This window comes from Pseudophryne corroboree, chromosome 7, assembly GCF_028390025.1.
Source record: "Pseudophryne corroboree isolate aPseCor3 chromosome 7, aPseCor3.hap2, whole genome shotgun sequence".
Lineage (NCBI taxonomy): Eukaryota > Metazoa > Chordata > Amphibia > Anura > Myobatrachidae > Pseudophryne > Pseudophryne corroboree.
The window spans coordinates 501266883-501294608 of record NC_086450.1 but is presented as its reverse complement, the minus strand read 5'-3'; the positions used below and the strand labels follow the sequence as shown (position 1 = coordinate 501294608).

At 44.8% G+C, this 27726-nt stretch overlaps 1 protein-coding gene across 1 annotated transcript in view; it reads left to right on the top strand.

Annotated features, from left to right (window-relative positions):
• Positions 1-27369, top strand: part of PRRT2 (proline rich transmembrane protein 2) — a 39981-nt gene extending 12612 nt beyond the window's left edge. Inside the window, exons 2-4 of the mRNA XM_063935269.1 lie at positions 2521-3045; positions 12545-12677; positions 25506-27369. Coding sequence (XP_063791339.1) covers positions 2623-3045; positions 12545-12677; positions 25506-25513 — 564 coding nt within the window. The 5' untranslated portion in view covers positions 2521-2622 and the 3' untranslated portion in view covers positions 25514-27369. The remainder of the gene's footprint in view (positions 1-2520; positions 3046-12544; positions 12678-25505) is intronic.
• The last annotated feature ends 357 nt before the right edge of the window (positions 27370-27726 follow it).

Genomic DNA, 27726 nt, shown 5'->3' with positions numbered 1-27726 from the left:
GGCGTTACAGGGAGCAGTTATATAAAGTAATAGGAGGCGTTACCTGGAGAAGATATATAAAGTAATAGGAGGCGTTACCTGGAGGAGATATATAAAGTAATAGGAGGCGTTACCTGGAGGAGATATATAAAGTAATAGGAGGCGTTACAGGAGCGGATATATAAAGTAGTAGGAGGCGTTATAGAGAGGGGATATATATATATATATATAAAGTAATAGGAGGAGTAATAGAGAGAGGATATATGAGTACTAAGAGGAGTTATAGGGAGAGTATATATAGTATGAAGGTGAGTTATACATTGATCTTATATGAAGTAGTAGGATTTATAGGGAGGGGATATATAAAATAATAGGAGGAGTTATAGGGAGGGGATATATAAAGTAATAGGAGGCGTTACAGGGAGGGGATATATAAAGTAATAGGAGGAGTTATAAGGAGGGGATATATAAAGTAGTAGTAGGCATTATAGGGAGGGGATATATGAAGTATTTGCAGTTTAGTGAGTGAAAAAATTAAATTATAGGAGTTACAGAGAGGATTGTATGAAATAATAGGAGTTATAGAGAAAGAATATATTGCATGATATAATTTATAGGGGGGAGGCATATATAGAGTAACAGGAAGAGTTATAGGGAGGGGATATATGAAATAAAAGGCGTTATAGGATGGTGATACTGTATATGAAATAAAAGGAGTTATAGAGATTGGATATATGAAGTAATAATAGCTATAGGAGGATGATATATGAAATAACAGGAGTTAGAGAAAGACAATAGATGAAATAATAGTAGCTATATGATAGTGATATATGAAATAATAGGCGTTATAGAGATTGGATATATGAAGTAATAATAGCCATAGGATGATGATATATGAAATAAGTGGAGTCAGAGAGAGACAATATATGAAATAATAGTAGTTATATGATAGTGATATATGAAATAATAGGCGTTATAGAGATTGGATATATGAAGTAATAATAGCCATAGGATGATGATATATGAAATAAGCGGAGTTAGAGAGAGAATATATGAAATAATAGTAGTTATATGATAGTGATATATGAAATAATAGGCGTTATAGAGATAGGATATATGAAATAATAGGAGAAGTAACAAGGAATATATTACATAATAGGATTTAAAGCAAGATCACATACAAACAGGTGGAGCTATAGTAATGGGATATATGATATAATAGGATAAGTTAGAGAGGATATATGATATATTAGGGCAGTACGGATAGTGTAATGGTTACATTACTGCCTCACAGCACTGAGGTCATGGGTTCCATTCCCACCATGGCCCAACTGTGCGGACTTTGTATATTCTCCCCGTACTTGCGTGGGTTTCCTCCGGGTACTCCGGTTTCCTCCCACAATCCAAAAATATACTGGTAGGTTAACTGGAGCCCAACAAAAATTAACCCTAGCGTGAATGTGTGTGTGTGTGTACATGTGGTAGGGAATATAGATTGTAAGCTCCACTGGGTGCAGGGACTGATGTGAATGGCATATATTCTCTGGAAAGCGCTGTGGAATATGTGCGCACTATAAAAATAACTGGTAATAAATAATAAATAAATAATATTAGCAGGCACTATAGAGAGGGGGATATATAAATTTATAGGAGTTAAAATGATAGCAGTGATAGGAATATATAAAGTATGATGAGTTATAACGTATAGATATAAAAATATACAAAGAGTTATAAGGTAGCAAAACATGACACATAAGGAGGTGTTATATATAAAATAACTAGATCAGTTATAGGTAGAGGATATAATGACTAAAAGGGGGAGTTATAAATTGGTGATATATGAAGTCATTGGAGGAGACAATGATCCAGTGCCCTGGGAAGCTCAGACAGTAAGGCTCAATCAGGAGAGGAATAGTGCAGTGAGACAACCAAGAGGGTGGAGGGTCCTGCCTGTAACAGTTTACAATCTAGGGTAGTGGGGATTACAGCTGGGAGGTGAACTGGGAAGATATGGGGAGTGAGATAAGAGTGTGAAAATGTCTGGCAGGCTTTGATGAATAGGTACTATTTCAGAGCATGTTTGAATCCCTGCAGGCTGAGACACAGTGGAAGGGCAGGGAGAGGGTTCCAGAGGAAAGGAGAAGTTTTGAGTGCTAGAGTGGGAGAGGTAATCAGCGGAGAGCCAGAGAGAGAAGACTGCAGTAGACCATGCGGGAAATGACGAAGGCATGACTCTGAGATTTGATAGCCTTGTGGGTGAGGAAGAATTGTATTTTAGAGATGTTGCACATGTAGAAGTGGCAGGATTATATAGTGATAAGTAGATTTATAGAGAGGGTTATATGGAGTAATTGGGACTATGGAGAGTTTATGCAGAATTAGCAGAATTCGTTATTGCAGACTTCAACAATGTTTTGGGGAGTGCTTGAACTAAAATCTAATGGAGTAAATGAATTAATGGAACATTACAAGATTAATAAGTAATGTATGTGCACTAAGATGTGCTGTTTATAATTTATTTTATTTCTTCACCCATTTTAGAATCAAGCTCTTGCTTTCCTACTTGGAGTTTCTCTCCTGAGCCCATCACCCATAATCCATCACTCCCTTTCACTCCAATTTGCTCCACTGGCTCCTATACCCATGGCAACCCCTCCCGCAGATACAGGGCCTCCCCCTGAGGTTCAAACTTCTCCAGAGCCCACAGACCCGGTCTGCACTACAACCGTGGTGGTGGTAGAGGAGCCAGAAGCTGCGCAGGAAGCTACTGGATCAGAGGCTGAGCCATCTGTTACCATCCAATCAAAATCCTCATCTCTGAATGACCTGAAGGCCCAGCCAGCTGCCAATGGAGGACCACGGCCCCCTAGCCCGACCGGCTCAGAAGGACGGCTCGCTCAGGCCGCCTCCAATTCTCCCAGGCCAAGCCTGTGTCGTCAAGCTTCTACAGCCACTGCCAGTGCCATTGAGGCAGAAAAGCCAAAAGACTACCTCCTCATTGCCATCTTGTCTTGCTTCTGCCCAATGTGGCCAGTCAACATTGTTGGCTTTGTGTATTCCATCATGGTGAGTAAGAAGCCCATTTTCTGTCCAATCAATCTTGCAATTCCATCTGGTTTTGACTCCTGGACATCACTCGTGCTTTCCACCAGCTATGTTTACTGTCCTTCTATTGTCTTGCTATGATCACTGTTGCATTATCCTTCTAACCTGCCGTGTTCCTGTGCTTTGCTGTAGAACCATTTGCCTTCGTATGAGACTTGAATATGCAGCCAGTCCTCTCCCACTGGGCATAGTGAGTGGGTGTTAGAGATATTTTTGATTAAAGGAGGGGCATGTCTGTGAGGAGAGGGTTGAGATCAAATTAGGGGATGGGTAGAATTAGGCAAGGGTAGTGTGAAAGGGGCTATATAATGAATAAGAGGTCATCGAAGGGGAAGATGTCCATGGGGATTATATATGAAGAACATTTAGTTATGCACAATATACTTACACTATCAGTATCACTAGACATAGGTACAGTGTCCACATTATATATGACCAAGGTCCATGTTTATCTTAGATCACTGTAGTTTGGAAGGTGGGACTCCAAAACTCATGTCTTTGACAACTGTAATCTCCTTCACAAAGCATAGGTTGCTATCACGGTTGGCCTGTACCCTCATTAATGTATTTCAACTTCCCAATTTATCTCCCAACAGTGTTAGGTAGGAGATTTCCACCCCAGTCTTGTTTCCTTGGATGCTCGATAGTGAGGAGGTATCTGGGATACATTTGAATTGATGACCACGACATTTACATTTTTTAATGTCCATTGGGTGGCTAGTGGTAGAGGTTGAATCCCACAAAGGGACTATTGAGCACGGAAAGGGAGATTGACAATATTGGGACATGCTGCCGAAGTGTACCGAGAAGGCGACAATGTTGATTTATTGTGGGAGATGGCGAAATGGGGAGAAGTAGCAGACACATTGAGCAAACGAGCGGAGATACAAAATAAGGGAATGATAAGTGAAATCTACAGAGTGAATAATTACAAGAGAGACATTGGCCGGGATGTAATGGGAGCCGATAACGGCAAAATGTCCGATGTTTGCGACTATTGCTGCAAACATCTGGCATTTTCCAAGGCTGGCTAATGTATTAGCGGCCGCAAAGCGGCTTTTTCGGACGCTTTCGGCTCTAAAGTAGTGAGCCCAATAAAAAGTTGGATCCAGATGTTTTGCCCATGTTAAGTATACAACTCTGCCAATGTAATGGAGTCGGATATTGCAGGTCGGACACAAAACAGCTCTAAAACTTTCAAAGAATTTAGAGGTGTTTTATTGGCTGAGTTGGTTATGAAAATGTTGGAAATCAATTCTAAATACACTTTTCAAGCAGATTTGCAATAAATAAACACATTTTTAATACATTTTGAAAAAACTTTGATCAGTAAAAATAGTCCATGTAGTGTACATGTAACTTTTGCACATTTTGCACAGGAAAATGTGTCTGATACACAAATGGATGTATGAGGACACACAAGCAGCTTATGCTGATTTAAATGATATGCGGCATGGCTATATTCTGTGTGTAATTGTAACTGTATCTAATTATGTTACAGTGTTTGTCTGGAATACACTGTAGCATAACATTTTGTATGCAGATGCAGCTGCTATTACACACAGAATACAGACATGCTGCATATCATTTTAAAAAGCAGGAGCTGCCTGTGCGTCCTATTCACATCATTTTGCTTCTAAAATGAAGTGCTGCAAATAAGATGCACAATCAGCTCCTGCTGTTTAAAATACGTAGCATGCCTGTATTCTGTGTGTAATAACGGCTGTATCTGCATACAAAATATTATGCTACAGTGTATTCCAGCCAAACACTGTAACATAATTAGATAATTGCAATTACACCCTGAATATAGCCATGCTGAATATCATTTAAATCAGCATAACCTTCTGGTGCATCCTGGAGGACTGGGGATTATTTAGGGTCTGTGTTGCTTTAATCATGGGACTCTTGGGGGACAGTGGGTGACTTTTCTCTGACATTGTGGTCCTCCATTACTAATACCCCTTTCACACAAGCCGCTTTGAACACGGGTTATTGGCACGAGTGCGCATAACCCATGTTCCTGTGCGGTGTAAAAGGTACCAGGGGCAATATACAGGGTTGAGCGACCCGGTATTTCAACCCTTCTAGCGAGCAGGGTTCAACTCATGTTCAACCCGGCTCGCTGTGCGGTGTGAATGGGAGCCGGGACAGTGCGACCCGTTTCCCGTTCACAGTGTGTGGACGGGCGGCTCTCGGAGATCATGTGATCTATATAATGGTAGATGCTCAATCAGCTTAATGATATCATTCAGGTGCTCGAAAGGGAGGGTTATGTCTAAGCAAGAAAAAAGAGAGACATTGTTTCCCCCAGCACCCTGAATGATAACAGTAACCAGATATAAATCCCACATAATATTAGAATTCAGAGATCTTGGTTACACATATTTGCGCAAATGTGTGACTAAGCCCCAAAGCCGCTTCAAGGCATCTCTGTATATTTGGGGTCCCTAGCGCTATATCTAGGTGCAGGGTGTGACACCCCAAAACACCAGCATAAGCCAGAAATCCCAGCGTAGCATACCAGTAAATAAACTATAGTGTTAATAAACTAGTATTTAGGAAGCTGAAGCTATAGAGAAGGGGATACAAAAATGAAATGTAATTAAAATAGAGAAATAGTGTTGAAAAATTAACAAGTGACCATGTGATCTCCCAGCACTGCCCACGCCGCGTCACCAACCCGCTAATATGCCGGATTGAAGTCTGCGGTGTGAAAGGGATATTGAGGCGGGTCGCATACTGGGAGCTCCTGTGTCAGGCTCCCGGGTGCGACCCGCCTTCAGACGGTGTGAAAGTGGTATAAAAGACAAATTTCTGATGGTCTGAAAATATCGGCTGTTTTCTAGTCTAAATACTGCGACACCTCGGATCTGATACGCAGAAGCCGGGAAATAGACGCACGCCATTACATTGCCTGAGTTCCGGGAAATAGACGCACATCTGTAATGTCCGATGTGGTGCGATCATTTTTCCGGACAGCATTATTGGCTCACATTACATCCCGGCCATTAATTTGGTGTATGAGAATGGATGATGGATTAGCAGAAGGAAATATTGGGGGGTTATTACTGATAGATTATTTAAATTTGAGTGTACATGAATATTAACAAATTAATATTAATGAAGAAGAAGAGGTTGAGGAAAACTGGACACTGAGTAATTGTGGGACTACAAGTACGTACGTACTGGGAAAAAACCTGAAAGAACAAAATGGAATGGGGAACCAGGATGTACAGATGGAACCATCTTCATATTGGCCTTTATTAGGATTAGGATTAACAAAGCCAGGGCAGTCAGTTTATGCTAATAAAGCATGGTGCGCCTAGGTGCAGTAGAGAAGCCAAGATGATCCTTGCTCCATCTGTAGGGGGGAAATGCAGAATGGAAAGCGGTGCAGTGAGAGGGATGAGAAAGACTGAGATGACAGTGTGCAATGAGTGAACGTGGCAGAGTAGGTAGCACCTCAGTGGAACAGAGTGAGCTGATAATGCAGATAAATTGTTTGAGAGTAATATATAGTGAGAAAGGCGGCTGGGAACTAAGTGTGAAACTGTAGGGTAAGGACAGGGCCGGTTCTATGATCTATGGCGCCCCGGGCAAAATATGGGGGGCGTGGCTTCGATTGGAGGCGTGGTCAGCTCGCTGAAAGAAAAAAAAGAAAAAAATAAAAAAGTATACTTACCATCCCCGTTCCTGATCCAAACCCCCTCCGCCGGCGGCACCGCTCTTCTCCCCTCTCTCTTCTCTTTGATCTATGGGAGAGACGTTATTACGTCTCTCCCATAGAACATCATAGACACTAGAGGTCAATTATGACCCCTAGTGTCTGTGCCACTATGCTATGCGGTGCGCGATGACGTCATCGCGCATCGCACAGCAAAGGTCCTCAAGACGAAGGGAAACTAGACCGTAGCGTCTAGTTTCCCTTCATGGAGAGGACCTTTGCTGTGCGGTGCGCGATGACGTCATCGCGCACTGCACAACTAAGGTCCTCTCCATGAAGGGAAACTAGACGCTACGCGTCTGGTTCCCTTCAAAGCGGGGGGGCACAGCAAGGCACTACGGGGGGCACAGTGGCGGATCTTGCCCTGGTGCGGCGCCCTCCGGAAGGTGGCGCCCCGGGCAAAAGTACCGCTTGCCCGTGGCAAGAACCGCCACTGGGTAAGGAGAGGACAGAAATATGAGAGGAGATGGAGTGAGCGTAAGAGATGGACGGTGTATTGGAGAAAGAAAATGAGATGTAGAGAAAAGGTTTGAGAAGAAGCTCATATGGAGTATGGAAGAGATGTTGGACAGTTAAGTGAGAAGACAAGGGAAATGCTGGGTGTCACCGACAGTCTGGAAATGGAGGTGGATATGTTGGGAGATGGTTTGTGAGGTGGGGATATAGGGCCTAATTCAGACCTGATCGCTAGGGTGCGTTTTTTGCATCTCTGCGATCAGGTAGTCGCTGCCTACAGGGGGAGAGTATTGGTTGTGTGCAGGTGTGCGATCGCATTTGTAGCAGAACTGCACAAACATAAGTTTGTGCAGTTTCTGCTCAGCCCTGGACTTACTCAGCCGCCACGATGATCGGGGCCGGAGCTGACGTCAGAAATCCCCCCTCCAAACGCCTGGTCCCTCCTGTGTTTTCCCGTATACTCCTTGAAAACGGTCAGTTGCCACCCACAAACGCCCTCTTCCTGTCAATCTCTATGCGATCGCCGGTGCGTTCGCTATTTTTGCACCATCCCATTGCTGGCCGGTGATCCCCGTTGCTGCGGTCCGTCGTGCCTGTGCATTGCGGTGCATACGCATGCGCAGTTCAGACTTTATCGCAGCAATGGGGATCGCCGGCCAGCAATCAGGTCTGAATTACCCACATAGAGAGGTAGTCTGAGAAGAAGATAATATAGATTAAGGTGGGGATATAGATAGAGTGTTTGAGATGAAGGTAATATAGAGTGAGGTGGATTTGTAGAGAGAATTTTTAGAAGGCCATACAGAGTGAGGTGGAGTTGTAGTAATATGGTTTGGGAAAGTCATATAGTAAGATGGAGACTTAAAAAAATGGTTTGAGAACGTAATATATTGGGAGGTGGAGATATAGAGATGGTTTGAGAAGAAGGTAATGTAGAGCAAGGTGGGGATATTGAGTGACGGTTTGAGATGAAGGTTAATACTGTAGCGTGAGGTGGAGACAGAGAAATGGTTTGTGAAGAAGATAATATAGAGTGAGGTCGGGCTATCGAGAGAAGGTCTGTGAAGAAGATAATGTAGAGTGTGGTGGAGATTTAGTGAGATGGTTTGAGAAGATGGAAATATAGAAATAGTAAATATAAAGAAAGGGTAATATACTGTAGAGTAAGGTGGAGATGTGGAGAGAGGGTTTGAGATGAAGGTAATATAGATTGAAGTCGAGATGTAGATAGATGGTTTGAGAAGAAGGTAATATAAAGTGGGGGAGTAGATGTAGAGAGATGTTTTGTGAAAAAGATATAGAGTGAGGTGGGGATATAGGTGAGGTGGGGATATAGAGAGATGGTTTGAGTAGGTCACAGAGTGAGGTGGAGATGTAGAGATACTGCATGGTATGAAAAGAAGAACATAAAGAGTTAGGTGGATATTTAGAGATGCTTTTTGAAGGTAATATAAAGTGAGGTGGAGATATAGAGATGGTTTGAGAAGAAAGTAATGTAGAGCAATTTGCTGATATATAGAGATGGTTTAAGATAAAGTATAATACTGTAGAGTGAGGCGGAGCTGTAGAGATGGTTTAAGATGAAGGTAATATAGAGTGAGGCGGGGATATAGATAGATGGTTTGAGAAATAGGTCATATAGAGTGAGGCGGAGATGTACAGAAATGATTTAAGATAAAGGTAATATAGAGTGAGGTGGGAATATAGAGAGATGGTTTGAGAGGATGGTCATATAGAGAGTGAGGTGGATAATTAGATGCTTTGAGAAGGTAATATAAAGTGAGGTGGAGATATAGAGATGGTTTGAGAAGAAGGTAATTTAGAGCAAGGTGGGGATATAGAGAGATGGTTTGAGATGAAGAATAATACTGTAGAGTGAGGTGGAGATGTACAGAGATGGTTTAAGATGAAGGTAATATAGAGTGAGGTGGGAATATAGATAGTTTGTAAAGAAGGTCATGGGTCACTCAGCCGGCTGATGATGTTGCAAGTGTTCAGATGTGGTGTCCTCAGACATGCATGCAGGAGGCGTCTACTTATACCAGATGCCTCCTGATGCATGAACATAGGCTAGCATCACTGCTGCTTCCAAGTAAGCAGCAGTGATGATCACTCCAACCACATCTGAATCAGGCCCATAGAGATGTATAAAGGTTTAAGAGTAAAAGACTATTGGATGCGGAAAAATCTTTGGCAAATGAAGGGCAGATGTCCTGAGAGTGAAGGCAATTTGAAAGAAGGTAAAAGAGACTGATGTACAGGTGTAGATATACAAGAGAGTGGGAAATGGATTAAAAAGTGAATATAAAGTGGTACAGAGAGGTCCTGGTGGATTTAGAGGAAATTAATTTGAATAATGGACTGAAAAACAGGATAATTAAATAAGGTAGAGATATAGAGAAATATGAACTTTAGGGTAAGAGATACGAGTTGCAAAAACAGGAGATTGAGTAAATAGGGAGGAATGACAGTGGGTGTATATCAGGATGAAGAGAAGAGATGATGGCCGAAGTGTAAGTGAAGGGATAACGGAGGAAGAGTACAAGAGGGGATAATGGAGGAAGAGTGGAATAAGGAATAATAAGGTAGGTGTGAGAGAAGCGATGATGGAGGATGTGTGAGAGAAGCGATGATGGAGGAAATGTAAGTGAATGGATAATGGAGGAAGAGTGAGAAGGGATGATGGAGGAAGAGTGAGAGAAGGAATGATGGAGGACGAGAGAGAGAAGGATTGATGGAGAAATAGTGAGAGAAGGGATGATGTAAGTGTAAGTGAAGGTTGATGGAGGAAGAGAGAGAAGGATTGATGGAGGAAGTGTAAGTGAAGGGATGATGGAGGAAGTGTAAGTGAAGGGATGATGGAGGAAGTGTAAGTGAAGGGATGATGCAGGAAGAGTGAGAGAAGGAATGATGGAGGAAGTGTAAGTGAAGGGATGATGCAGGAAGAGTGAGAGAAGGAATGATGGAGGAAGAGTGAGCGAAGGAATGATGGAGGAAGAGTGAGAGAAGGGATGATGGAGAAAGAGTGAGAGAAGGAACAAAGGAGGAAGAGTGTGTGTGAAGGGATGATGGAGGAAGTGTGAGAGAAGGAATGATGGAGGAAGTGTAAGTGAAGGATGATGGAGGAAGAGTGAGAGAAGGAATGATGGAGGAAGAGTGAGAGAAGGAATGATGGAGATAGAGTGAGAGAAGGATTGATGGAGGAAGAGTGAGAGAAGGGATGATGGAGGAAGTGTAAGTGAAGGATGATGGAGGAAGAGTGAGAGAAGGAATGATGGAGGAAGAGTGAGAGAAGGAATGATGGAGATAGAGTGAGAGAAGGATTGATGGAGGAAGAGTGAGAGAAGGGATGATGGAGAAAGAGTGTGAAGGAACGAAGGAGGAAGAGTGAGTGAAGGAACGAAGGAGGAAGAGTGAGAGAAGGAACAAAGGAGGAAGAGTGAGAGAAGGAACGAAGGAGGAAGAGTGAGAGAAGGAATGATGGAGGAAGAGTGAGAGAAGGGATGATGGAGGAAGTGTAAGGTTAGGGATGATGGAGGAAGTGTAAGGTAAGGGATGATGGAGGAAGTGTAAGTGAAGGGATGATGGAGGAAGAGTGAGAGAAGGAATGAAGGGATGATGGAGGAAGTGTGAGAGAATGAATGATGGAGGAAGAGAGAGAAGGAATGATGGAGGAAGAGTGAGAGAAGGATTGATGGAGGAAATGTAAGTGAAGGGCTGATGGAGGAAGTGTAAGTGAAGGGATGATGCAGGAAGAGTGAGAGAAAGAATGATGCAGGAAGAGTGAGAGAAGGAATGATGCAGGAAGAGTGAGAGAAGGAATGATGGAGAAAGAGTGAGAGAAGGAATGATGGAGGAAGAGTGAGAGAAGGAATGATGGAGGAAGAGTGAGAGAAGGGATGATGGAGAAAGAGTGAGAAGGAACGAAGGAGGAAGAGTGAGAGAAGGAACGAAGGAGGAAGAGTGAGAGAAGGAACGAAGGAGGAAGAGAGAGAGAAGGGATGATGGAGGAGGTGTAAGTGAAGGGATGATGGAGGAAGTGTAAGTGAAGGGATGATGGAGGAAAAGTGAGAGAAGGAATGAAGGGATGATGGAGGAAGTGTAAGAGAAGGAGTGATGGAGGAAGAGTGAGAGAAGGAATGATGGAGGATGAGAGAGAGAAGGGATGATGTAGGAAGTGTAAGTGAAGGATGATGGAGGAAGGGAGAGAAGGAATGATGGAGGAAGAGTGAGAGAAGGAATGATGGAGGAAGAGTGAGAGAAGGAATGATGGAGGAAGAGTGAGAGAAGGGATGATGGAGATAGAGTGAGAAGGAACGAAGGAGGAAGAGTGCGTGAAGGGATGATGGAGGAAAAGTGAGAGAAGGAATGATGGAGGAAGAATGAGAGAAGGAATGATGGAGGAAGTGTAAGTGAAGGGATGATGGAAGAAGTGAGAGAAGGATTGATGGAGGAAGTGTAAGTGAAGGGATGATGGAGGAAGTGTAAGTGAAGGGATGATGCAGGAAGAGTGAGAGAAGGAATGATGCAGGAAGAATGAGAGAAGGAATGATGGAGGAAGAGCGAGAGAAGGAATGATAGAGGAAGAGTGAGAGAAGGAATGATGGAGGAAGAGTGAGAGAAGGGATGATGGAGATAGAGTGAGAAGGAACGAAGGAGGAAGAGTGCGTGAAGGGATGATGGAGGAAGAGTGAGAGAAGGAATGATGGAGGAAGAATGAGAGAAGGGATGATGGAGGAAGTGTAAGTGAAGGGATGATGGAAGAAGTGTAAGTGAAGGGATGATGGAGGAAGTGTAAGTGAAGGGAAGATGGAGGAAGTGTAAGTGAAGGGATGATGGAGGAAGAGTGAGAGAAGGAATGAAGAAGGAGGAGTGAATGAAGGGATGAAGGAGGAAGTGTGAGAGAAGGAATTATGGAGGAAGAGTGAGAGAAGGGATAATAGAGGAAGTCTAAGTGAAGGGATAATAAATAGCGGGAGAGGGGTTAATAGAGGAAGAGTAGTGAAGGGATGATGGAGTAAGTGTCAGTGAAGGGATAATGGAGGAAGTGTGAGAGAAGGTATGACAGAAGATCATGAAAGAAAGAATGACAGAGAATGTACATGTGTAGAGATGACAGAAAACATGTGACAGAGGGGAGAGAGATATAGCAGAGAGCCCATTAGATAACACAGGCTGAGTAAATAGCATAACGGCAAACATTTCACTGCATTTCTCCTACAATGCATTCTGCAACGTTTTGCTTTTACAAGTCCCTCCCTTTCCTTATTTTTTTAGTCGCGTAACAGCCTTCAACAGGGTGATGTGGATGGAGCCCTCAGGCTGGGGCGTGTGGCCAAGCTCTTAAGCATTGTGGCGCTGGTCGGTGGAATCCTGATCATCACTGTGTCCTGTGTCATCAATTTTGGAAGTAAGTGCCAGGAAACATTGTAACCCAAGAAAAATGACTCTTAACATCACATATCATGTAACGAATGAAGTAAAAGCTCTGTGGGGATAGATAGATAGACCGATATCTGTGAGTGGCAAAAGTATGTGACCCTTTGCTTTCAGTATCTGGTATGACCCCCTTGTGCAGCAATAACTGCATGTAACGTTCCCGGTAATTGTTGATGAGTCCTGAACATCGGCTTGGAGGAATTTAATCCCATTCCTCCATACAAAACAGCTTCATCTCTGTTATGTTGGTGGGTTTCCTCCCATGATCTGCTCACGTCAGGTCCTTCCACAACATTTCCATTGGATTAAGGTCAGGACTTTGACTTGACCATTCCAAAACTTTACATTTATTCTTCTATAGATAAATTGATTCTTCTACAGATAGATAGATAGATAGATAGATAGATAGATAGATAGATAGATAGATAGATAGATAGAATATGGATGGCTAGATTGATAGATAGATAGACAGAAGCTAGAGATTAAGGGGCATGTTTATTACAATCCTCATCTAAGATGCGGTTAGGATGTGCTAACCTCACAATGCGATATTTGAATACATTGCAAGGGTGTATCAAACATTTGTTTCCCCCAGCACCCTGAATGATAACCGTAACCAGAAATAAATGTGTGAATAAGCCCCAAAGCCGCATCAAGGCGTCTCTGTATATTTGGGGTCCCTAGCGCTATATCTAGGTGCAGGGTGCGACACCCCAAAACACCAGCATAAGCCAGAAATCCCAGCGTAGCATACCAGTGAAAAAACTATAGTGTTAATAAATTAGTATTTAGGAAGCCGAAGCTATAGAGAAAGTGATACAAATATACAGAGACGCCTTAATGCGGCTTTGGGGCTTATTCACACATTTGCGCAAATATGTGTAACGCAGATCTCTGAATTCTGTTATCATGTGGAATTTATATCTGGTTACGGTTATCATTCAGGGTGCTGGGGGAAACAAATGGCTTTTTTTCTTGCTTAGAAATACCCCTCCCTTTCGAGCACCTGAATGATATCACTAAGCTAATTGAGCATCTGCCAATATCTATGTGTATCAAACACTGCATGCCGGGACAGAGCTTGTGAGAAAGTTCTGCCCCTGCAAATCCTCGCCCCGCACTTCTCAGGGTATTTTTCGCAAAAGGGTATGAAAACTTTCCCCCCATCCCAGCACTTAATAGCCTGGCTGCTGCATTTTGTACCATCTGCAAGCGGTGCATTTCTTTTGCTGGGGTAACCAAGTAGAGGGAATTGTAGTAGTCTAGGCATGTATGACTTTAGGGAGATCTTCTGATGGAATTAAGTGCTAGATTCTGGTTCCCCAGATGAAAGAATGAGGATTTGATTATGGCTGATACCTGATGTTTAAGTGTCAAGCCACCTTCCAGGACAGCACCAAGATTCAGTGTTTTGTAGTTCATAACCCCTGTTGGTTGGCTATGTTGCAGTCTAGTCCTGTTGGTTGGCTATGCTGCAGTCTAATCCTGTTGGTTGGCTATGCTGCAGTCTAGTCCTGTTGGTTGGCTATGCTGCAGTCTAATCCTGTTGGTTGGCTATGCTGCAGTCTAGTCCTGTTGGTTGGCTATGTTGCAGTCTAGTCCTGTTGGTTGGTTAAGCTGCAATCAAGTCCTATTGGCTGGCTAAGCTGCAATCTAGTCCTGTTGGTTGGCTATGCTGCAATCTAGTCCTGTTGGTTGGCTATGCTGCAATCTAGTCCTGTTGGTTGGTTGGCTAAGTTGCAATCTAGTCCTGTTGGCTGGCTATGCTCCAATCTACTCCTGTTGGTTGGCTTTCTTGCAGTCTACTCATGTTGGTTGGCTATGCTGCAGTCTAGTCCTGTTGGTTGGCTATGCTACAGTCTTGTCCTTTGATGATGAGTTCCTTTTATAAGGACCTTTGTTATATCAGGATACAGTTGCAGCCATCTGGCGCTCATCCACTCCCGGAGCTCAGCTAGACAGCCATTTAGGGTTGTTATTGGGTTCTCAATACCCTGAGCAAAGGACCGGTACAGTTGTGTATCATCTGCATAGCAGTGGTAGACCAGGCCATGACGCCTGACTATTTCACCCAGTGGTAGCATGTATACTAAAAAAAGCATGGGGGATAGTCTAGAGCCCTGTGGAACACCACAAGGCAGTGGCACTGATGATGATGACTATACCCCAGAAGAAACTCTTTGTGACCTGCTGGTGACAAAAAGATTTGAATCAGCTAAAGACTGTGCCATTCAGTCTACAGAAATATTTCAGGCGCTCAATCAGAATGCCATGGTCCACGGTGTCAAATGCTGCAAAGAGATCCAGTAGGATTAAGATTGAATAGTCACCTCTGTCTCTTGCCATCAGAAGATCATTAAGCACATGCACCAGGGTTGTTTCAGTGCTGTGTCTTCTCCTGAATCCTGACTGGAATGGATAATAAATATCATGGGTTGTCAGGTGGGTTTCCAGTTGAATTTCAACCACTTTCTCAATAACTTCTCCTAGAAAAGGAAGGTCTGATTCCGGTCTGAAGTCAGTCATAGTAGTTGGAATCTTAGTTAGGTTTTTCAAGAGGGATAGATAGATAGATAGATAGATAGATAGATAGATAGATAGATAGATAGATAGATAGATAGATAGATAGATAGATAGATAGATAGATGAGATAGAACATGATGGATAAATAGATAGGATATAGAAAATAGATAGATGGACATATAAATGGATAAAGATAGATATATATGAAAGAGATATGAAATAGAGATAACTATATAAATAGGTAGATAGACATATCAGATACACAGATATATAGACAGACAGACCTTTAGATGTATAGAAGATCGATATAGAGGGACGGATGATTTGTGGGAGCACAAAAAAGTCGCAGGGGGCCTGGTCTGGACTACAGATGAGCAAACTACTACATGCGTTTGTGGGCCAGACAAGCCACCATTTTCCCAGGCTTGTAGGCGGGTGCATTGTCGTGATGGAAATGGGCATTTCAAGCACGAGTTCTTGGAGGGTGTCTAAAAATGGCTTCCAGCACTTGCAGCAGGCACTAACCAACAAAATAACAGGTGGCGCTTGACAATCAAAAGAATTTAAAAAGAACATTTATTTATATACAATGATTAAAGTTACAGCACACTCCCGGGAGGAATGAAATATTATAACAATGTTTCACAATATATAAAACTTCACAATAGTAAAAAACTGTGCACTGTATAGAAACTTCTTATTCAATTCCTCAGGGAACTAATTATAATCTATGAACTTCAATGCACATGTTTATAAAAAATATGTATGTGACTGTGCCTGAAGGATTAACACTATGTTTGATACACTGTATTGCAAAAAACACAATTGAGGTGTATAATTTGTATCTGTAAATAATAAGTAAATGAATATAATGTCATATCATAAGTCACTCACGTCTTGGTGTATCATAAGGTGCTGAATGCGTTTACAGATCCCAAAAGAATGCGGTAATTTCTTTTTTAAAAAGGTGGATAGGTAAATTTCCTCCGCTGGGCAGGAGCCTGTGATTTCCTTGCTCCCTGGTGTCGTCTCGCTAAGCTAACAGAGACACACACCAGAGCCACAGCGTTGAAGGTGATGCTGCACCGTGTAGTATACCTGAGTGGGCCGTGCAGGTAGATCTGTAAACCTCCGGTATCTCCGTCCTTGCAGACAGGAGGCTGTGATGTTGGTTTTCCGGGGTGCACCCGACTACGCTGGGCAGGAGCCTATGTTGACTTTGCTCCGTGTTGTCGTCTTGCTGTTAAATATGTGACGCGCACCAGAGCCTCAGCGGGTGTAACGATGCTGCACCGTGATGTATGCCTAAATGGCCGTGCAGGTGGATTGTATCGCCTCCGGTACCTCCGTGCTTGCAGATGGGAGGCTGTGTAAGCTGGTTTTCCGGAGGTCGCCGGTCTGCGCCGGACTGCAGGGGAACAACACCCGTCAATACCTCTTCCCCAGATGACGTGGTCAGCCGTGGCAACGGGGATATGAGAGGGGGTGCAGATGCAAATGCTCCCGATAATATCACTGTAAAAGTGATCTAATCTGCACAAGTGTTGCGTGGGTGCAGCAGCTGATGAAGGTGTAAGTTCTTATAAGAACAGCCCCTAGTGACTATACGCTGCAGTGCGAGTGGTACGGTAGCTACATGACCAGTTTTGGCCACAAAAACAGCCAGCATCTGCTTAGCCACGCTGCGCTCACGTTGAAACTTCTGTGGCATTGCACCTCCAACTGGGGTCGATAAGTAGATCCAGGATTGATCACCACTGATGATCTCCCAGACAGAGTTTGAGCACCCATCATCAAACCTGGCAAGCATGTTGCGGCACAAAGAGCACCCGAGCCTCCTTCTGCTTTCGAGTCAGCTGATGGGGCGCCCAGCATGCATTAAACATTGCTCAGGCCAAGCTTTTCGTGCAGTGCCTATGTCCTTCTCTAACAGGGCAACAGTCAGTCTGGCGTCCACCTCAACTATAGCCCACATGGCAGCAACGTTCTCCTCGGTGATGGTGAACACAGGTCAACTGCAGCGCTTCTCGTTTTCCAAGGACCGTCTCCCACCCAAATTCTGCAAATCACTCAACACAGTGGTTCAGGATGGTGCTTCCTCCCCAAAAGCAGCTCACAGTCCGTCAAAACGCTCCTGCTGTCGCAGACCACTTTTGTAGTCATAAAAGATCATGGCTCTCCAGTGGCTACTGTTGAGCTCCATAGCGAGTTTGCGAAGGAAGTAAGCATGCTTACTTCTTTGGTGTGCAGTGATGCTTATGTATGGTTCTGTGCTCTGACATTTCACAAGAACTTTAGTCATAGATTACAGCCCACAACCAGACAGTCAGATTGTGTATACTCTGCCCAGAGGTTTAGCAAGGTGTCATGGTGCCTGGAGCAAAGTATGTTTCGGCACCCCCCTCCCCTGTACTGAATTGGGGGCGTGGCCACCAGGGCCAGTTTTAGACCTTGTGGCATCCAGGGCGAAAGTTTCCTTTGGCGCCCTCCCCCACATACCCATAAGCTAAACATAGTGCGCACCGAAGGCGCGCGGCAAAAAATAGGAGCGTGGCCTCATAGGGAAGGGGCATGGCCACAGTTATGCCCCTTGTAGTTATGGACCCAGTAGTTGTGCCCCCTGTAGATTTGCCCCCAGTAGTTGTAAGCGGAGGGGAGGGAGAGACTTGATGCAGCTCTGGCTTCCAGCTGTCAGTGACTGACAGCTGCAGCTGCGAGCTGTTCCGGCGGAGTCGAGCTGCGGCGCCCTGTACTGTCTTGGGCGCCTGGAGCTCGAGCTCCACCGGAACTGCTCCCTACGCCCCTGACTCTACCTATGCACTGCACATCTGGAAAAATATTGCACATCCCTGATAGATAGATAGATAGATAGATAGATAGATAGAGATAAAGATAGATGTGTCACCCCTGTCTGTCTGCCCATTCCCCTTCAGAATTTAGGCTCTCACGAGCAGGGCCCTCTTCCCTTATGTGTCTTTTCTTCTCTTACTTAAGCTATCTCCTATTCCATACTCCCAACAATGGCGCATAGTCCTCAGTTTCTGCCACTCTGATGCTTACTTGAGTGCTATGACCACTAATGCAGCAATGTTTATTAACCATGTACTGCATTATCTTGTATTATAAGTCACACTCACTGTCCTCTTGTATGCTCATTTGTTTATGTACTATGGGCCTAATTCAGACCTGATCGCAGCAGCAAATTTGTTAGCAAATGGGCAAACCATGTGCACTGCAGGTGTGGCAGAGGTAACATGTGCAGAGAGAGTTAGATTTGGGTGGGATGTGTTCAATCTGCAATCTAAATTGTAGTGTAAAAATAAAGCAGCCAGTATTTACCCTGCACAGAAACAATATAACATCATAATTCCTAGCCACACACCAGGTGAAGTAAGAATTCCAGACTCTATAATAAATCCAAGCGAAGCCAGTTTACGGGCTTTCAACATCGTTTGAATGACCACCTCAGAAAAACCTTTGGCCCTTAGGACGGAAGCTTCAAGAGCCACGCCGTCAAAGCCAGACAGGCCAAATCCTGGTAGACACAGGGGCCCTGAACTATGAGGCCTGGACGTTGTGGAAGTAGAAGGGGACGCTCTATCGAGAGACCCTGAAGGTCTGAGAACCAATGCCGTCTGAGCCACGCTGGAGCGAGTAGAAGTAGGATTCCTCCTTTATTGCTTGAACGTCCTTATTACCCTGGGCAGGAGTAACACCGGAGGGAACATGTACGGCAGCCGAAAGTTCCATGGAATTGCCATAAACACTGCTTGAGGATCCCTAGTTCTAGCTCCGAAGACGGGAACCTTGTGATTGTGTCGAGACGCCATCAGGTCTACATCTGGTAGGCCCCACTTGCCCACTAGGAGTTGAAATACTTCTGGATGAAGGCTCCACTATCCGGCGTGTACGTCCTGACAACCGAGGAAGTCCGCTTCCCAGTAGACGACACCCGGAATGAACACTGCCGATATGGCTGGCAGATGGTGTTCCGCCTATTGAAGAATCTTTGGCACTTCCATCATTGCCATGCGGCTTAGAGTGATGCCTTGATGATTTATGTACGCCACCGTGGTGGCGTTGTCCGACTGTACTTGAACAGGTCTGTTCAGTACCAGAGGCAGGGCAAGTTTCAGAGCATTGAACACTACCCGCAACTCCAGAATGTTTATCGGGAGGAGAGATTTCTCCCGGGTCCACCGACCCTGCTCCAACACCGCGCCCCAACCCTGCAGACTGGCATCTGTCGTCAGAAGGACCCAGTTGGAAATCCAGAAGGGACGACACCTGTTCAATTGTTGGTCCTGTAGCCACCAGGTCAGTGACAGACGAACCTCCGGAGTCGAGGATATCTTGTGAGATCTGATCCGGTAGGCACGCCCTCCCACCTGGCAAGGATTAGCTTCTGCAGAGAGCGAGAGTGAAATTGAGTGTACTCCACCATGTCGAAAGCAGACACCATGAGGCCTTGTACTTGCATTGCCGAGTGTATCGACTCTCACAGACGAAAAAAGAAGCATCTTATCCAGTCCTGAAGCTTCAGGACCTTCTCTGGAGACAAGAACAACCGTTGGTTGTATGTGTCCAACAATGCCCCCAGGTGCACCATGGTCTGAGCAGGGACCAGGGCGGATTCCTTCCAGTTGATGAGCCACCCGTGGGCTTGCAGGAATTGGACCGTCAGTTCCAGATGACGGAGGAGAACCTCTGGGGAGTTCGCCAGGATCAACAAGTCGTCCAGATACAGCAGGATCCTGATACCCTGACGTCGGAGCAGGGCCGTCATAACCACCATGACCTTGGTGAAGATTTGCGGAGTCGTGGTCAGGCCAAAAGGTAATGCCTGGAATTGATTATGTAGGTTGCCAATAGCAAACCGTAGGTATTGTTGATGCGACATGGCAATAGGGATATGCAGATAAGCATCCTGTATGTCCAGGGATACCATATAGTCCATGGGCTCCGCGGCCAGAACAATACAGCGAAGAGTTTCCACACAAAACTTGGAAACCTTCAAAAATGTGTTCAAAGACTTGAGGTTAAGAATGGTCTGGGAGGATCCATTCAGTTTCGGAACTAGGAACAAAGTGGAATAGTACCCCCTGCCTCTCTGAGCCTGAGACACCGGCACCATCACTTCTGTGTCCAGAAGGGATTGTACCACCAAATGGAGAGTTTTTACTTTTACCGGGTCCGAAGGGATGTTTGTCAAGCAAAACTGGCGAGGGGGACATTTCTTGAAAGAGATGGCGTATCCGTGAGTGATGACTTCCCTTGCCCAGGCGTCTGAAGTGGTCTGCAACCATACTTGGGCAAACCCTAGAAGTCAGCCTCCCACCCTGGGATCTCCTAAGGGGAGGCCCGCCCCGTCATGCAGCAGACTTTTCTGGATTGGAAACAGGCTGACGGGCCGCCCAGGAACGTTTAGGTTTGGGCTTAGAGGTTTTGGAATTGCGAGCCTGTTTTGGGTACGCCTGACCCTTTGCTTTACTTGGAGGTCCAAAAGAAAGGTGGTACTTTTAGGCTTCGGAGCCAAAGGACTAGTACTCGGCAGACATGCAGTTTTAGCAGACGCTAAGTTAGCAACAATCTTGTTCAGATCTTCCCCAAAAAGGAGGTCTCCCTTACAAGGGATAACCTCCAAGGTCTTTTTAGAGTCCAGATCCACAGCCCAGGACCGCAACCACAGAATCCAACGAGCCAGAATGGACGTAGTAGACGCCTTGGCCGACAGGACTCCGGCATCAGAGGACGCCTCCTGAATATAGTGAGAGGCTGTGATAATATCTGAAAGACACTGTCTGGCATTATACCAGTGTACCCCGCTGCAGAAAGATAGATATGTGACAGATAAATACATAGATAAAAAGATACATAAATATAGAGAAAAATATTAGATAGACAGATATGAGATATAGAGATGGATAGACAGATATGAGATATAGAGATAGATAGATAGATAGATAGATAGATAGATAGATAGAGCTTCCTCTGTGCCTCCTGAGCCATCAGAGCGAGACACGAGGTTGGCTGCAGGTGACAGGAGCCACTGAAGTGTGGCAGATATACAGACAGACTCTGCCGCCTCTGCTCCTGTAATAACTTTTCCCATTAGCCTCTGTATCTGCTTATATAACCTCCTGCGCTCTCTTCTCAGTAAATCTTCCCACATCCTCTAACCCACTTCCCAAATGCTGCTGCCAGCGGGTAGGTGGCATATAACAGCAATCTGTGGGGAAAACGTGGTAGAAAAAAGTAGAAACTTATCATTACTCCCAGGATACAAATAGGAAGTGGTGCTGTGTACATCTACAGGCTCACAGTGACAGATAATGAGAATTCAGCACATAGGAAGTGGTGCTGTGTACGTCTGCAGGGTCACAGTGACAGATAATGAGAATTCAGCACATAGGAAGTGGTGCTGTGCACGTCTGCAGGCTCACAGTGACAGATAATGAGAATGCAGCACATAGGAAGTGGTGCTGTGTACGTCTGCAGGGTCACAGTGACAGATAATGAGAATTCAGCACATTGGAAGTGGTGCTATTTACGGCTGCAGGGTCACAGTGACAGATGAGAATTCAGCACATAGGAAGTGGTGCTGTGTACGTCTGCAGGGTCACAGTGACAGATAATGAGAATTCAGCACACAGGAAGTGGTGCTGTGTACGTCTGCAGGCTCACAGTGACAGATAATGAGAATTCAGCACACAGGAAGTGGTGCTGTACATGTCTGCAGGCTCACAGTGACAGATAATGAGAATTCAGCAGATAGGAAGTGGTGCTGTGCACGTCTGCAGGCTCACAGTGACAGATAATTAGAATTCAGCACATAGGAAGTGGTGCTGTGTACGTCTACAGGCTCACAGTGACAGATAATGAGAATTCAGCACATAGGAAGTGGTGCTGTGCACGTCTGCAGGCTCACAGTGACAGATAATTAGAATTCAGCACATAGGAAGTGGTGCTGTGTACGTCTACAGGCTCACAGTGACAGATAATGAGAATTCAGCACATAGGAAGTGGTGCTGTGCACGTCTGCAGGCTCACAGTGACAGATGATGAGAATTCAGCACATAGGAAGTGGTGCTGTGTACGTGTGCAGGCTCACAATGACAGATAATGAGAATTCAGCACATAGGAAGTGGTGCTGTGCACGTCTGCAGGCTCACAGTGACAGATAATTAGAATTCAGCACATAGGAAGTGGTGCTGTGTACGTCTACAGGCTCACAGTGACAGATAATGAGAATTCAGCACATAGGAAGTGGTGCTGTGTACGTCTGCAGGCTCACAGTGACAGATAATGAGAATTCAGCACATAGGAAGTGGTGCTGTGTACGTCTACAGGCTCACAGTGACAGATAATGAGAATTCAGCACGTAGGAAGTGGTGCTGTGCACGTCTGCAGGGTCACAGTGACATATAATGAGAATTCAGCACATAGGAAGTGGTGCTGTGTATGTCTGCAGGCTCACAGTGACAGATAATTAGAATTCAGCACATAGGAAGTGGTGCTGTGTACGTCTGCAGGCTCACAGTGACAGATAATGAGAATTCAGCACATAGGAAGTGGTGCTGTGTACGTCTGCAGGCTCACAGTGACAGATAATGAGAATTCAGCACATAGGAAGTGGTGCTGTGTATGTCTGCAGGCTCACAGTGACAGATAATGAGAATTCAGCACATAGGAAGTGGTGCTGTGTACGTGTGCAGGCTCACAATGACAGATAATGAGAATTCAGCACACAGGAAGTGGTGCTGTGTACGTCTGCAGGCTCACAGTGACAGATAATGAGAATTCAGCACACAGGAAGTGGTGCTGTGTACGTCTACAGGCTCACAGTGACAGATAATGAGAATTCAGCACGTAGGAAGTGGTGCTGTGTACGTCTGCAGGGTCACAGTGACAGATGATGAGAATTCAGCACATAGGAAGTGGTGCTGTGCACGTCTGCAGGGTCACAGTGACAGATAATGAGAATTCAGCACATAGGAAGTGGTGCTGTGTACGTCTGCAGGCTCACAGTGACAGATAATGATAATTCAGCACATAGGAAGTGGTGCTGTGCACGTCTGCAGGCTCACAGTGACAGATAATTAGAATTCAGCACATAGGAAGTGGTGCTGTGTACGTCTGCAGGCTCACAGTGACAGATAATGAGAATTCAGCACATAGGAAGTGGTGCTGTGCACGTCTGCAGGGTCACAGTGACAGATAATGAGAATTCAGCACATAGGAAGTGGTGCTGTGTATGTCTGCAGGCTCACAGTGACAGATAATTAGAATTCAGCACATAGGAAGTGGTGCTGTGTACGTCTGCAGGCTCACAGTGACAGATAATGAGAATTCAGCACATAGGAAGTGGTGCTGTGTACGTCTGCAGGCTCACAGTGACAGATAATGAGAATTCAGCACATAGGAAGTGGTGCTGTGTACGTCTGCAGGCTCACAGTGACAGATAATGAGAATTCAGCACATAGGAAGTGGTGCTGTGTACGTCTACAGGCTCACAGTGACAGATAATGAGAATTCAGCACATAGGAAGTGGTGCTGTGCACGTCTGCAGGCTCACAGTGACAGATAATGAGAATTCAGCATATGGGAAGTGGTGCTGTGTACGTGTGCAGGCTCACAGTGACAGATAATGAGAATTCAGCACACAGGAAGTGGTGCTGTGTACGTCTGCAGGGTCACAGTGACAGATAATGAGAATTCAGCACATAGGAAGTGGTGCTGTGTATGTCTGCAGGCTCACAGTGACAGATAATGAGAATTCAGCACATAGGAAGTGGTGCTGTGTACGTCTGCAGGCTCACAGTGACAGATAATGAGAATTCAGCATATGGGAAGTGGTGCTGTGTACGTCTGCAGGCTCACAGTGACAGATAATGAGAATTCAGCACATAGGAAGTGGTGCTGTGTACGTGTGCAGGCTCACAGTGACAGATAATGAGAATTCAGCACACAGGAAGTGGTGCTGTGTACGTCTGCAGGCTCACAGTGACAGATAATGAGAATTCAGCACATAGGAAGTGGTGCTGTGTACGTCTGCAGGCTCACAGTGACAGATAATGAGAATTCAGCACATAGGAAGTGGTGCTGTGTACGTGTGCAGGCTCACAATGACAGATAATGAGAATTCAGCACATAGGAAGTGGTGCTGTGTACGTGTGCAGGCTCACAATGACAGATAATGAGAATTCAGCACATAGGAAGTGGTGCTGTGTACGTCTGCAGGCTCACAGTGACAGATAATGAGAATTCAGCACATAGGAAGTGGTGCTGTGTACGTGTGCAGGCTCACAATGACAGATAATGAGAATTCAGCACATAGGAAGTGGTGCTGTGTACGTCTGCAGGCTCACAGTGACAGATAATGAGAATTCAGCATATGGGAAGTGGTGCTGTGTACGTGTGCAGGCTCACAGTGACAGATAATGAGAATTCAGCACATAGGAAGTGGTGCTGTGTACGTCTGCAGGCTCACAGTGACAGATAATGAGAATTCAGCACATAGGAAGTGGTGCTGTGTACGTGTGCAGGCTCACAGTGACAGATAATGAGAATTCAGCACATAGGAAGTGGTGCTGTGTATGTCTGCAGGCTCACAGTGACAGATAATGAGAATTCAGCACATAGGAAGTGGTGCTGTGTACGTCTGCAGGCTCACAGTGACAGATAATGAGAATTCAGCACATAGGAAGTGGTGCTGTGTACGTCTACAGGCTCACTGTGACAGATAATGAGAATTCAGCACATAGGAAGTGGTGCTGTGTACGTCTGCAGGTTCACAGTGACAGATAATGAGAATTCAGCACATAGGAAGTGGTGCTGTGTACGTCTGCAGGTTCACAGTGACAGATAATGAGAATTCAGCACATAGGAAGTGGTGCCATGTCTATAGGTTCACAATGACATATAAGACAGTATAACCCCACTTCAACCAACCACCGCCTATTACAAACCCCAAATTAGGGTTGTCCATTGGCGGGGTGACCGTTGATGGTTTTTAACTAATGGGGTGGGGCTATAGATGGCCGCACACACACAACACAGAAAAGTGATGGGCTCTGTGCCATCAGGCCTCCCCACTGATGGTAAACTATCGACCAATGGCCAAATCTACCCCAAACTTGCGGCCTGTCGCTTATAATGCACAAAGTGACACATACACAATAATACACAGAGTGACACCTGTCAGATACCCAGACTGTCTCATTGCTGCATGTCTCTGTCTCTCTTTAATGAAGGCTTTCCATCTTTTCTCTTGCAGTCTTGTGAATTACTGCCGACTAAGACCCCTCTACGGACATCACGGGGCGAGGGGACCCCAAATTTTACAAAGAACCCTTCACATTCCCATGAGACACCAGCCAGCAACGAGAGAGAGAGAGAGAGAGAGAGAGAGCCAGGAGTGACAGAGTGTGACTGAGTTCCCTGGTGTGTTTGTGTGTGTGCCTTTATCATAGACTGAGTGAGTCTGCGTGTCTCCTCATCCCATGTCTCATATACGCAAATAAAGCCTGTACTGTTAATAATGACAGGAAATAAAAGCACATACAACCACACACTACAATACACACACACAATGCAACACTCATGTACAGACTACAGAGACACACAACTTCTATCTGTAACGGTGCAGAGGTGACCCCTAGTGGTCACTGTATGTATAGCAAGTGCATGCGAAATAGCAAAGCACTGTCCTATTAACTCCTCCTCTGCTGCAGCATACAGCACAGCAGAGCATCACACCCTAACACTACCATCTCCACAAAGACCTGCAACTCATGGCTTCACTAATTACCTTCACTCGCCCATCCGCCACTAACCTTCCGTGCAGGTTGACAGATTATTATTTAACCCCCTCCCTTCCTACATGCTGGCTGATCAGACTGAAACCTAGGTGCCGTTTGGTGCAGAGACCGGATTCTGCAGAGCATCTCACCCTGATCATAGCCCCTCTCCGGGCCACCCCTCCGACCAATTTATATGTCTTATATCTGATGACTGTTATCTGTAATGCACATCTATGGTTCTGCATGCCGCCTGGTTTACATGCACGCAGGGGTGGGTAATCCGTTCCTCTTTCCCCTCCTCCCTCTGCCCTGGAGGAACCTAGAGGAGGAGACAGAGGGAGGGAGATTTAACACGAGTTGAAATTATTTTAGTAGAGAGAGACTGTTGTCGTTTTATTGCTCTTTATCCAACTTCCATCCTCTAGCTGGGGTAGCGGGGTCATGCTAGGACTTGTAGTCCCACAGCCTTCGGTTGTTCCATGCCCAAGCAGCATATAATGACGCCTATTACCATGACAACAGATTTTTTTTAAATAAATAACAGATAGAATTAACCATTAAAAGATCTGATTCAAACGGTGATTGCAAGCCTTTAGGACAAGGATCCAATTTTCAGGGTTTATTTATTTTATATCTGCAATGTCTATGGAATGTGTCCTTAACGCCACCACTTATAAACTATACAGTGTATGCACATAATATTTAACCTGGTTCCTGCACTGTCCCGATCAGCTACCTCCGCTGAGGCCTGGAAATATGGCTGCCCCCTCCACCTAGTGCGAGCGGTTACAAGACGACAAGAATTTAAGAATTATACTGTATTCGTCTGCCCTATATTTTAACATATTGAAGATATACTGGATAATAACCATCCTCAAAATAAAGTTATCAGGGATCTGGGAACATAAATCTGTTTACAAGAAAAGAACTAATATTCCCTGTTAGTTCTTCATCCAAATAAAACTGCCCATTTGGGACCTTACGACGGCCCAGAGTTATCACACGTATGCTGCATAATAAATCCATTTATAGTCATTTTTATATTACTTCTATATATTTACCGGTACTGCGATATAAAGAAGTTAGGGCATAGGTCAAGGTATCCAATCAGAGCTGGCCGCGGGTGACCCCATACAGCCGTCTCTCTCTGCTGCCTCTATACTTTATATAACTTGTTATGGGTGGGGATTTGGGTGTTGAGAATGTATTTTTATTACACCATGTACTTGCAGGAAAAATGACTAGTAACAAGGAGCATGTCTCGTTAACCAGCGATGTTTGTATATTCTGCACTTTTTTGTATGAACTGAGCATGAAATAAAATATTTATGCATGAAATGATGGTCTCCTTGTATTTATATAATACCACCACAATCATAATGAGTGTATAGATTGGGAAATGTTCTTTACATAAGGGGACACTATTGTCCCATCATTATTCGCTTTAGAACAAGCCCCGCCCACTAGTAAAGGTTCTTACGCCACTGGCCAGGTATAGTTACTGCTAAATCCCCCTAGATGTCATCTATGTACTGTACATATGTCAGGCAATACCAGGCCAGCGCAGCAGGGGGCGCCAGAGCATAACTTATAAATACAATTGTGCACTGAAAACTGAAGTAAGATGAACATGCAGCAATTTCACCCACATGCCTTACACAGTATTTGTGGAAGTAGATATGTCACAGAATTCGG